Here is a 12197-nt window from a genome sequence, read left to right as displayed (position 1 = left end):
CACTTCAACTGCACCTCTGCGCTTACCCCCTTCTCCTAACTCCATGCTAGCACTCACACAGCCTTTTAGCATTTTGTCAGAACAAACGCTTGCTGCACCACCACTGCCTGTGACCCGAACGAGAAAGCCCGGAGGCCCGGGGAGGGCGCACCAAAGCCCRGAGGGCGCGGGGGGCCAGCAATTGTACCCAGTTGTGACATACATGAAATAGGAGCTGCTGGGAAACCACGCTGCTTCGAATCCGCAGCTGGGGGCCCGATGGGAACTTCGGTATAAATTGCTAGTGCTGAGGCACTGGATGGGAGGTACTGAAGGCATCAAGGTCTCTGTCCTAAGAGACTCCCTTTACTTCTCTCTGACTCTTTGGACAAACATGACAAGTCTGTTCCTCCTTTTTTTTTTTTTTTTTTATCAACCACCGCGTCTCTGCCTCCCTTCCTCTCCCAAATTCTACTTGGTCACAGCTGTCCCGAGTTTCATCCCATTATCTCTGTAATAATAGCTGGGAATAGAGTCCTCGCTCAGTTCTATTCACAGGCAAGAAAGGGGAGAAATAAGTTCCTCCTCAAAGCATTTTAGCACCTATTTTTGGAGAATCTGCTCTGTTGACCTTCTTTCCTGTTGTTCACAGTTGATAAATCTCTTATTCTCTTCAATGCTTTCTATTGAAACACACTTCAGGCTTTAGAAGCTAGACTAAATATCTGGAAATTATCCTCAAAGCAATGGGAATATGAACCTTGTTTTCTTCAAGGGCCCTGGCCAGGAAGGTGAGGATGCTCTCAATAACACTGAGATAGAATGTTTCTTAAAGAATTTTATAGAAGGACAGGTATTGCTGAGGGTTGATAAGAAAATTGATTAGAACATTTTACAATAGATAAAAACAGAGTCTCTGAGAAGACAGCCCAGTCACAAAAAAAGTATGGTTTGCAGCAAAAGACAATTTCTACTAGAAAAAGACAGAATCACAGGCACACTAGGATAATAAATATTCCTGTCTCAGGAATTTCCAAAACCTTGACCTCACCATGAACCGCTGTTGAAAATATAGAAAGGAAAGCTATTTGGGAATGACTAAGCTGGAGATTCCAGCTCCAACAGAGCGCTTGGCTTTCTTCTGATTTGATTTCACCTGCTGCAAGGCGGTATGTGCTGAAGCGCTTGATATCCAAGAGAGTGCCCTGGGCTCTGAATCACGCCCAGAGATTTCCTTGCACTATACACAAAGAGTGCCTGGGCTCGCTGCACCGAKACACAGTCCAGCAAGATTCATCCCAGGTCATAGGACTTTATTCACTGCTCTGTCGAAACAAAACCCTCYCAACAAGGCAGAGCTTCTGTAGCTTCTGTTAACAGCAGTTTAGATTCCAGTGGTGAATGAGGACCCCTAACACCTGCACTAAAGGAGAAAGAGAAGAAGGGAACCTTGCACATGGGGCCTAGATTGAGTCAGTGGTGGTGCAGTCTCCACAAGGGAAGTGGATGTCACGAGCAAGGGCAGGTCCACAGGGCTCCTTTCCAAAATCTACCAGGAAGTTCTTGTTCACGCACAGGCCACCAGCCTTAGTGTCCACATCAATCTGCAGCATGACAGAGCCTTCCCTGCAAAGGAAGGGGAGAGCAGATATTATGGACAAGGAAACCATGCTCCTGTTCCTGTGCCTCTGGATGAGGCACCTTCACAAGCAGAGGAATCTCCTAAAGATTCCTTACCTGACCAAATCCGGGTAGAATTGCTTGTCCCATGAGCTGCAGAAGGAGTTGGTGATGTAGAGCCTCTTGCCATCCAGGCTCAGCTGCATTTTGTAAGGACCACCTTGCACTCTCTTGCACTGAAGGCACAACAGAGAGCAGTSACTCTACTGGCTTCGTTCTTTGGGTACAGAAGCAAAAGCAGGGGCAGAGAAGCAGAGCAGAAGAGCTGACTCTTCTCCCCACAGGGACGCTGGAGCAGGGCTCTCCTTGAGGCAAGGAGAGCCGGACCTTTCTGCTTAACTCACCTTGATCACCAAGGGCTCGGGCTGACACTTCAGCTCCTCGTCTCTGCACACAGTTACAGGCCCACCTCGGAGGATGCTGCCTCCCACAAACACCTGCAACAGGGCACAGTAGGACATGTTGCCTTGTCCTCTGTCCTCCGCTGGACACTCTAAGGAGCCCAAGAGTGGAAGCCTCTCTGGGGCTGGCTCACCTGTCCCACCAGCCTGGGCTTGGAGGTGCAGGAGATGTCGTACTGGCGGATGTCCCCGTGCAGCCAGTTGCTGACATACAGGTACCGGTCATCCTTCGAGATGAGGATGTAGGCTGAGAAAGCTACGGCAGAGAAGCAAAGGGCATTAGGGATAAGGCAGCACCAGGAGAAAACATGCGTTGCATGAAGCCACAGCTCACACCACTCCCTGCTGTCCTGTGTGCAGGCAGTCCACAAAACAAAAGAAAAAGCGTATATTTGCTGAGAATTAGAGCCCACTAACCTGGCATCTCGGGGAGAATCCATCCTCTCACCTTCTTTGGTGGGATCCTAATCACCTCCTCCACTGACCAGCAGCCTCTCTGTACAAGAAACAGGAACACCAAAGTGTGAGTAATTCACAGAATCACAGAATGGTTGGGGTTGGAAGGGATCCCTAGAGATCATCTAGTCCAACCCCTCTGCTCCAACAGGGACACCTAGAGCACATGGCACCCAGTCACATCCAGGTGGGTTTGGAAGATCTCCAGGGAAGGAGACTCCACAGCCTCCCAGGGCAGCCTGTTCCAGGGCTCTGTCACCCTCACAGGAAAGAAGTTCTTTCTCATATCGAGATGGAACTTCCTGTGTTTCAGCTTATACCTATTACCCCTTGTCCGGTCACTGGCCACTACTGAGAGTGCAGTTCAGTGCAAAAGTCCTTGCTGCAAACACACATACGCACAGAGTGGGCAAATCTGCCTTAGGAAGGTTGCTCCCAGGGGAGGGCTGAGATCCACCACMCTAAACCATCTCCTAGGTGGCCAGGCAAGAACCCCACCCAATGCCCTCCTGAGTTAATGGAGAAGTTGGGCTGCCAYGGGAAGAGTCTAGTTTCTGAGCATACACTCAGCAGGAGCACATGACTGAATTTCTCTGCAGAATTTCTGCATCACCCTGGAAGTGGTGATGGTTGGGTCTGGCACTACTTGCTGTGACTGCTGGGACAACACGTGCCTCGTTCTTGAAGAAGCGATAGATAACGCCACTCAGGGCACAGCTGACGTAGCCCTCAGCGGCATTCGGGTTGTGGAGGAATCTAACACTGAAGGGCAGAGAATCCTCCCCCAGGTCGAAGCACTGGATGAGGGTTCGGCAGGACAGGTTCCACACGTTCAGACGGCGCCCAAAGACCCCTGTGTTCAGGTCAAAGGGAAAAACAAGTCAGAAGAGGTGGCCCTTGTCCTATGGACTATTCTCTGCCAAGACGCTAACAGACAGTGAGAGCCACAGCAGCCTCAGCCTGGAGGAGCAGAAGAAGTTGAATAACTCAGGGAACAGTGGGGCAAGACTGGGACAGGCCACTCATAATGCCAGATATTGCACTACCTGTAGCAAGGTCTGAGACCTGGGTCATTTTTTTGAGAAACTGGCCTGTCCCCTTTCTCCAGCACTTCTCCTTTTCCAAAGTCATTCTCCCAAGACCATTTGCACTTCTATTCCCTCACCTTTATGGAGGTCAGCTGGATTAAATGCAGGTCCTGCACGTTTGAGGACTAATCCAGCAGAGCTTATCAAAACATTATGACGTGGCTGGAACCAGAAGTCATGTCCAGTTGGAGGGACTTCACAGTCTTTCTCCCAGTTCCCCTTAAGCTCAAAGCTCTCTCCATCCAGGACAATAAAACCACCTGTAGCAGAGAGAGAAAAGCACAACAGATCACAACACCCTCCATCCAGACTGATATCATGCTTTGTGGTAAGTTTCATTGAAGGGTCAAGCACAGTCTTCCAAAGATTTCCTCCCTTGATATATTCAGGTGCAAAGGTTCTACCAAGTGAATTCTTTGGGCAAACCAATATTTGTAACAGCCTTCCATACAGCCTAAATACAAAGGTGTTGTTTTTATATCAGCATAGAATGCCTGGAACTTCTTAGCAACAATTCTGTGTTTTCCATCTGAAATTTTTAAAGTCTGGCATTTCTAGGGTTATTAATTTTCTAATAAGAATCGCATTCTTGGGATGATTACAGGGGAGATTACCTTTTCCATTGCCAGCTGGATCTCCCATGTTGGCAATCAGAACATCACCATTAGGCAGGGCGTGAGGTACGTTCAGGTACCCCTTGTCACACCTCCAGAAGATATCCACTGGCTCAATCATCTGAACAAAAAGGTTACACACACTTAAAAAAAGGTTACATGCACTTAAGCCCCTGACTGCTCAGTTCATTTCACATTCCATGGCAGAGCCTTTGTCCACATGAGATTTCTGAAGATTTTGGACACTTGCAGGAAGAGCTTTCTGCCAAGCAACTCACACCTGAAGGAACCCAGGTCTTAAAACCTGAACGGAAGAGAAGGCAAAGAGACCTTTTCTTCCCGTATCTTATTCCAGAATCACCACTTCCCAACTCCTTCCCAAACCTTGTCGTGGAGTTCCCTCAGGCATACCTTGTACAGTTGGGGAGCATTACATTGGGTCCCCACATCCACCACATAAACACGGGAAGAAATCAAGGACGGAAGAATCAGCTTCTTTCTTGCCCTTGTGCAGTCCTCAAAGCAGGAGTTTCCARCGCTCCACCCGGAGCTATGCAGCTCGTCCTTGAGGTTGGGCATGGGCAGGTGGTGGATCACCTAGGCAGTTAAAGGCAGAAATAAAGTTCACTGAGGCTGGCGGGGAGCTGCCACAAAACAGAATCACAGAATCACAGAAAATTCCAGGTTGGAAGGGACCTCTAGAGATCATCTAGTCCAACCTTCTCGCTCAAGCAGTCACACCTAGGGCATGTGGCACAGGGTGGCATCCAGGCGGGTTTTGAAGACCTCCAGAGAAGGAGACTCCACAACCTCCCTGGGCACTGCCCTTTTTTCTTCCACTGTTCTTTGACAAGGCGCTGTTTGCACCTGAAGTAATCTGAATTCTGACACTCTTTCAAGTCTTACTCATCTCTTGCCATTACAATTCACAGAATTACATATGTGAATAAATCTTGTCAAACTGGATGTACTGGTCCATGAGCTCCTTCCAAGGCCAAAGTTTAAAATATGCTAAACACTTTCAGAAATGCATGGGGYTTTTAAGTGCATTTTCTTGACAGCTCTTGGATTAATGAGCGTCAAATATGCACAGGCTGGTTTTGCAGTGTTTAGAAGTGTTCGCTGCCATTTCCYATTTGGAATGGTACACTGAAATTGCGGAATAGAAACATGCTCAACTGCAAGAAATGCTGGTTGCTCTGAACTGGTATATCACTAGAGACCATCTTCCATGCTGACCAGCCTCTGACGGGGTGGTTTCGTGCATGGACTCTAGTGCTCACTAACCCAATATCCTCCGAAAATGAATTGCGGTGTGAGATGCAGCTGACAATGGCCATTAAAACAGAGATGATTCAACTGGAGCCAAGCACAAAAAGAACACAGCAAAGGAGCAGGGAATGAGATTCTTGCCAAATCTAGCAGTCTGGTGCACTTCCATAACAGAGCAAAGGGACATAGACCTGTGGTGGCTTAGCTCACATGGGGTTGGCCAGGGAAGACATCAATGGCTTGCCAGAAGGAAGGGGACAACAGTCCAGACAGGGTGGATGAGACAGAAATACACAGAAAGACAAGTAGGCACACAGCTGGCATGGCAAATTGGTCAAAAATAACTGATTTTCCTTGGTAAAAACGGACAAAATGCTGTATATTATGGAAATGGAATGGAGCTCAAAGCCGGCAGGTAGTGGTCAGCCCAGGAAAAACAAAGCTTGAGTCACAGGTACCTGGCCATAGTTGCAGGATCTGGGGTTGAGGTCGATGGTGGCCAGGAAGTCGGGCTGCTCGACGCCCGTTTCCCTGTAGGTGCAGGTCACGTAGGCGACCTCCTCTCTGGAACCTTGGTATAAAGAAAAATTGTATGAAGACATGCCACAGAACAGGCAGAATGGAAACAAAAAAACTTGGGAAAAACTCTCAAGACTTGCACTGAGATTATTTTGCTGGATGCAGGGCAAGCCCTGCTTGGTCACAGACAACTGTCCAACTTAGATTTCATTCTTGGGCCATAGATGAGAAAACCAGAAAAGAAAAAAAAAAGTACATAAAAGTATATCACTATATAGTTAGAATTCGCTTCCTCTGGGGTRAGGGAATATGTATATGCAGCATATGCAGCTATTAGTGGGAATTTCTGAAAGACTCCGTGATTCTCCTCATGCAAATTGACACTCTTTCCCAAATGCCCTCTGTTCCAAACACGCTTGGGAGGATTTGCCTTTCACGACTGCCGGGCAGCTTGTGTACGTGTGGCACTAGGCTCTGCATCAGTCTGATTTGAGAAGAAGAGGAGATCTCCACCTAATTAAGGATGCCAGTTTCAAAGGCTCTGTCCCACCAGATGGATCTTTTCCTACCCTGGCTCTCAAAGGGGATTTCTGTGACATCCACTTGTTGCAGTAGTGACAAAAGACAGAAATCCTCCTTAAAAAGCAATGAGGACCAGGCTTGCAGAACAAAACACTGCTCAGTTCCATTCTGCATCTTCTGAGCTCCTCCACAATCCCCTCCCCATGGACTGGGAGGAACAGACTTCGTGCTAGTAACTAGCTTGAAAGATCCAGTGTTGTCTACAGCCTGAGACAGGGGCTGGAACAAGGTGCAGCACAGAGGTGTAGACCAAGGCTCCCCAGCTCTGAGCTGCCAGAGGCCCCGTGGAAGCTGCAGGGGGGTTCTTACCCATGCTGAAGGTGTGGAGCTCACTCTGTCCGAGAGCAGAGGTGCTGGATCTGCAGGTGCAGCTTGCTGTCCGCCTTGCTGGAGCRGGATGCGCTGTGCAGAAGCTGCTCCTGGGGGCCTTATATACCAGGGTTTGGGGTGGGGAGAAGAGAGCAAGCTGCCGAGGGAGGAGCAGAACCTCCTAAGTGTTTGGGAGGTGCCAGGCCAACACTGCGGCTCGACTCCGCCAGAAAAATCTGCTGGTCCATGCAGCTCCTTCCTTAAACACAGGCCACCCCTATCTGATTCCGGAGCTCCCGTGCTCTCCAAGGAGCCCTCCACAGCCCAGCTGAGACACAAGCTAATTAAAGGCACCCCCAAAGGCAGGTTCTCGCAATACAAATGGGCAGTGGCTGCAAATTCCACCCTCAGGACGAGAGGAGCAGCTAGATAATGTCCCACCAGCATCCTCCTGGAAATTACAGGGCTGGGACACAGGGAGGGCAGCAAAGGAACCTCTGACATCCTGACAAAGGAACCTTAGATGCCAGACTAAAGCAGAAAGAAAACTCCAGGCATTGTGGAACTGTTGTTTATGTTCTGGTGTATGTTCTTCTACCATATCTTGTAGAAGAGCTTATTCAACCAGTAGGCGTATTTCATGAGATGAGTAATTGCTCCATGTAGGAATGCAGAAGCATCTGACTGAGCCATTATAGAAGCCCTCAGGAGATCTCTATCAGAAGAGAGAACAGATTAAGCCATCTCACAAGGGCTACAATTGATGGTTTCCAAAGAACTCCCTGAACATGTTATGAGACTATGGTGCCTTTTATGGTGTCAACAGGTTCTTGGAAGAACACCTAATTTCTTTAGCTGAGATCCATCTAGCATCTTTGCAGCAGAGCTAGGGTCAACCATGGTTCTTCCTCTGTCTTGGCAAACACACACAGGGGACACACAAGCTGAAAGATAATCATTCAGGTGGGTCTGATGGAGCTTTCTAGACACCCATCAGCTGCTAGTTGAGCCCCACAAAAGCCTGGGGAACCCCACAGCTCCCCTACTCACCAGAGAAACATCTCAGGGTGATCTATGGCTCTTGCCCCACTCAGGGAAGCATCAGTCCTTTCAAAGGCTGAGGGAGCTGGGCCTGTTCRGCCTGGAGAAGAGAAGGCTGAGGGGGGACCTGAKCAGTGTCTATAGATACCTCAAGGGAGGCAGTGAGGAGGAGGGGGCRGCCTCTTTTCAGTGGTGGCCAGYGAYAGRACTAGAGGAAACGGCCACAAGCTGAGGCACCAAAAGTTCCAYAGRAACTTAAGGAAACAYTTYTTGACAGTGAGGGTGCCAGAGCCCTGGCACAGGCTGCCCAGAGAGGTTGTGGAGTCTCCTTCTCTGGAGATGTTTCAAACCCGCTTGGCCGCAGCCCTGTGCCCCGTGCTCTGGGTGACCCTGCGTGTGCAGGGGGTTGCACTAGATGACCTCTGAGGTCCCTTCCAGCCTGAAGCATTCTGTGATTCTATGATTCTATGATAATGGCTATGCATAGTGACACACATTGCGAGCCCCCCCCAGGGCTGTGCCCCACTTTGTAAGGCTAGCTGTAAGCCTAGCCTCGCTGCACCTTCTTCTTGCTCCTTCACACATGCTAATTAAAAAGATCATTAGTCTTCTACTCATTAGTTAAGTTTGCTGCTCATGTAATTGGTTTGCCCTGGTGACATCCTTGGCGATGTCCTTGGCATCCGTCACAAAACCAAGCTGTGGGGCGCAATGTTTTCTAATTAAAACTGATAGTCGGGAGGAGAAGGGCAGACTCGGCAGCACCAGCAAGAAAGAAAATGATARTTAGCAGAGAACAAAATCAGTGTCATGATCAAGGCCAACAGAGCTGCCAATGGCAGACACAGTTGGGACAGAAAAGCCCTCAAGAAGCTTGATGTTACAGCCAACACCAAGATGGAATCTTCTCCCCTTCTGCTGATCACTTCTAACCTTGATGAGGAAGACATGCTCTAATTTGGATAATGGGCATGACCATATTATGCAATTCTGTGCTGATTGGCATAACACAGTAAATGCATCAGGAGAAGACCTTGCTTCAGCAAAGACACTAAGTACCTCAACTGCAACTCCCTTTAGTGCAGGAGCAGTGTCCAACCTTCTCCAAGTCAGAGGTGCCTTCTATTCCCATCTGACCTTCTYATGTCAGTCAGTGCCCCAGCAAAAAATGCCGGCACAGGCACATTGTCCAGGTCCTTCTCCGCTCCAGATCCCTCCTGGGCTTGACTCCATACTTGTCTGTGCCCCAGCAGCAGGACAAAAACCAAAACATCCAACCCTTCTGTCAAAGCACACAACTGTTCACCTCAAATGGCAAGGACAGGAAAACAGTTGGAGGTTTATGGTAGCTTTTAGTCTGTCTTAGAGACATTGTGAAGAAGAAGAAGACACTCTTGAGGCCAGAGATAGGATTCCTCCAGTGCCCTCAAGAGTTGACCCAAAAGCCCACACTTTGAGGCATTTCAGGCACACATCTCTCAGTACAGCCACACTGTAGGTATTGACATCCAAACCACCGCTCTAGGCCACCCCTCTCACACACAAGAGAGAGGATGGGTCTTCTGCGTGTAATTCTTATGACCTATTTTTAAAGGCTACCCTTGAGCGACTTGAAGTATACTCCCAGAAAGCCCTTCTCTCTCTGTGGCAATGCAGKCAGCTAGGCACATGACTAGCTCCAGATTGCCCTTGTCTAAGGATGGGCGACATAAAGCTGCCACGGTCACGCTGGTTTCTAGCATACCCTATGCAAGAGCAAGCTCATCAATTCAGAAACACACAGCTTGACTAGAGAAACTCTATTTGCAGCATCATTTAAGCAGGACCTATTCTCCATTCATAGAGAGCTTTCCAAGCTAACAGCCAGGATGTAAGATCTCACTTCCTCCCAGTATTTCAAATAGACTCTTTTAGTGAGATAAATGGGGATTTGTCTTGGCAGCAAGAAAATAAATGAAGTCTGCAACTTTCACTTACCAAAGAATGAGTGRAAAACATTAAATATTGTTCTAGACAAGGTGCACTATGCCCTCCTGTGACCATCTGGAAGATCATCTGCTCTAGTTCCAAAAAARACAAATGTAAATTCATGTTGATATACTCAGAGATGGGTTGGAAGTACTATGGACTCCAGGAGACTATTTCATGTTCAGTGCTTTCTTCCCATTCCTACCTACTTTCAAACCAGACCATGGCTTCAACCAGAAACATTGAATCATGTGTGCAGACCCGGAAGTTTTGCATGGATGTGGATAAGGATGGATTCTGGCCAGTGGATAAAGCCTCTTTAACACTATTGAATGAACACCTAACACCACAGGTCTGGTGGATTATATGAAACAGGATTCCTCCAACTGGTTGTGGATATCACCTTAAAGATCTCCTTATAACCAACGCAGGTGGTATCCATGCAGCCAAGGGAGTCCACAATAAAGGTCATCTTGCAATGAGGTAGACCCATAGGGCACACATACTAAAAGGAGAATCTCACAGATTCYATGGCCATGCCAAGGTCAATTGGACTTCTTCCCACAGCCCCTGGAATACTTCTGTTCAGATCTTCTCCTTCCAGGATCTGGTTTAGCAGGTGTTAGGAAGACTGGGTAACACTCCGATTCAAGTGACTCCCACACTTTGTTTTCCTCTTCCTTATCCAGGCAACTTTTTGTATTTAACACTAACCTTTAGCCATCAACAGAAGCAAACGCTGCCTTCACTAGTTGCAGGCACCTGCATTCAGGGCCATTTCAAACACAGATCTCAGTTTGGGACCCTGTCTGCAATGCCGCTGTGGTTGAAGACTGACTCTGCTCATCCTGGGTACGCCATCAGAGCCCAAGGGCCCCCTTGGAACTGTTCTACACCACGTTTTGAACTCTTCTACACCCCGTTTTGAACTCTTCTACACCTCGGTTCTGTCGTGCTTTGCCTTTCTGCGTTGCATGAAGACAGGTCGCAGCCTGCCCTCATGTGGCCACGTGGAAAAAGGGCTTTCTACTTCAAACCACAAGGCCTTGAGAAGGCCTCAGGAAGGCTTTCTGGCTTTACAGGATCTTAACAACGTGCCCTAGGCTTCAAAGAGCCTGAGATGACTGCAGCCCACCTGCCCTACATGAAAAGAGCACAAAATGCAATTCCCAAAGCCCGGGTGCAAATGTATTAGGCAAGACTGTGAGTAGTGATAAACAGAATGAAGGCTGGATCATAAAGACCTGTCAGATAGATGGGGTTTCCTTCTAGCAGCATGCGGAAGGCTACATTAGGATGTGCCATTAATGCGCTGGGCTACAGGGGATACAAACGGGAAAGCAACAGAGCTAGACAGGAAAGAGAAGCAGGCCTGGAAAACAGCTCAGGAAGATGCATGAGGAACTGGGCAGAGAAGCAGCAGGTTTGGGAGTCCGTGTCTCTTCAGCTATTTGCAATCGTAAGGCAAGCGAACCAAGAGGCACCCGTTGCCAACATGCTTAGGCACAGCATGCAGAAGAGCTTTTCGCAGTTTTCTCCGGTCTTAAAAACTGAGATAGAAAGAAGCTCTGTTTGTAAAAATGGGAACAAAAGTGGCTTCGGTGGAAATAAATTCATCATCTGGGAATTTAAAAACAAATGATATCATTCCAAAGAGCACAAAATGTAAGATCCTTTCTGAGAGTAACAAAACTGGCAGCAATAAGTCAATAAGGAAAAAAAAAAAAAGTGAGGCTCCCTATGAATTGCAGAACAATTTTATTGTTGATTCTTTATAGCATCACTGCACACAAGTTAAAATGTAACCCAGTTACAGAAAAACATAGCCTCAGATTAGATGTGCACCCTTTTTATGCCGCATGCATTGTAAAGCACCAATCACTTAATCAGCGACTAAACTTTGCAGGAAAAAGACACTCATGCTCTAGAGCAAGACCATGCAATGTACCCTTGCGGTGTTATTTAGGAACAGCTTCTCCATCATTGGACAAACATTCCTTAAAAGACTGCTGACTTCTGCTTAGAAACCTGCAGACAGTAGTGATTATACAAGAGTTTATGAAAGGAGACATAGTGGAGAAATAAATGAGATCTATATCGTGGTTCAGAAAGATCACTCATTCCTTCGTCATCTGCTTCACCTTGGAGATGCAGAAGAAAGTGGAGTTTCTGCGGCTCACCCTAAGGGAACTCTAAATTTATAGTGGACAACACTGCAGGTGACCTGATCCGTCTATGGATAAGGGGAGGGGAGGGAGGAGAGAGACAAAGAGGCAAAAAAAAAGGGA

The 12197-nt window shown here is 47.9% G+C and overlaps 1 protein-coding gene across 1 annotated transcript; it reads right to left on the bottom strand.

Moving 5' to 3' along the window:
* Positions 1-1320: 1320 nt before the first annotated feature.
* LOC112954880 (methanethiol oxidase-like) lies at positions 1321-6938 on the bottom strand. The gene is made up of 10 exons (XM_026048142.1): positions 6901-6938; positions 5949-6061; positions 4219-4339; positions 3682-3864; positions 3191-3369; positions 2478-2556; positions 2195-2316; positions 2004-2096; positions 1717-1835; positions 1321-1605 (listed from the first exon to the last, which is right to left on the bottom strand). The coding sequence occupies exons 1-10, from the start codon at positions 6902-6904 to the stop codon at positions 1443-1445; spliced, it is 1176 nt and encodes a 391-aa protein (XP_025903927.1). The 5' UTR covers positions 6905-6938; the 3' UTR covers positions 1321-1442.
* Between the last annotated feature and the right edge of the window lie 5259 nt (positions 6939-12197).

Source organism: Nothoprocta perdicaria, unplaced genomic scaffold (genome assembly GCF_003342845.1).
Source record: "Nothoprocta perdicaria isolate Ctin4 unplaced genomic scaffold, notPer1 scaffold_511, whole genome shotgun sequence".
Taxonomy (NCBI): Eukaryota; Metazoa; Chordata; class Aves; order Tinamiformes; family Tinamidae; genus Nothoprocta; species Nothoprocta perdicaria.
Note: the sequence above shows the minus strand (reverse complement) of the source record. Positions and strands in the feature narration are given on the sequence as shown.

Excerpts from the sequence above, each read along its gene's own strand:
- LOC112954880 (XM_026048142.1), bottom strand. Across the intron at positions 3,370-3,681 it reads TCCAGCTGACCTCCATAAAG|GGGTCTTTGGGCGCCGTCTG; the intron begins GTGAGGGAATAG and ends ACCTGAACACAG. Across the intron at positions 2,557-3,190 it reads ATCGCTTCTTCAAGAACGAG|AGAGGCTGCTGGTCAGTGGA; the intron begins GCACGTGTTGTC and ends TTTCTTGTACAG.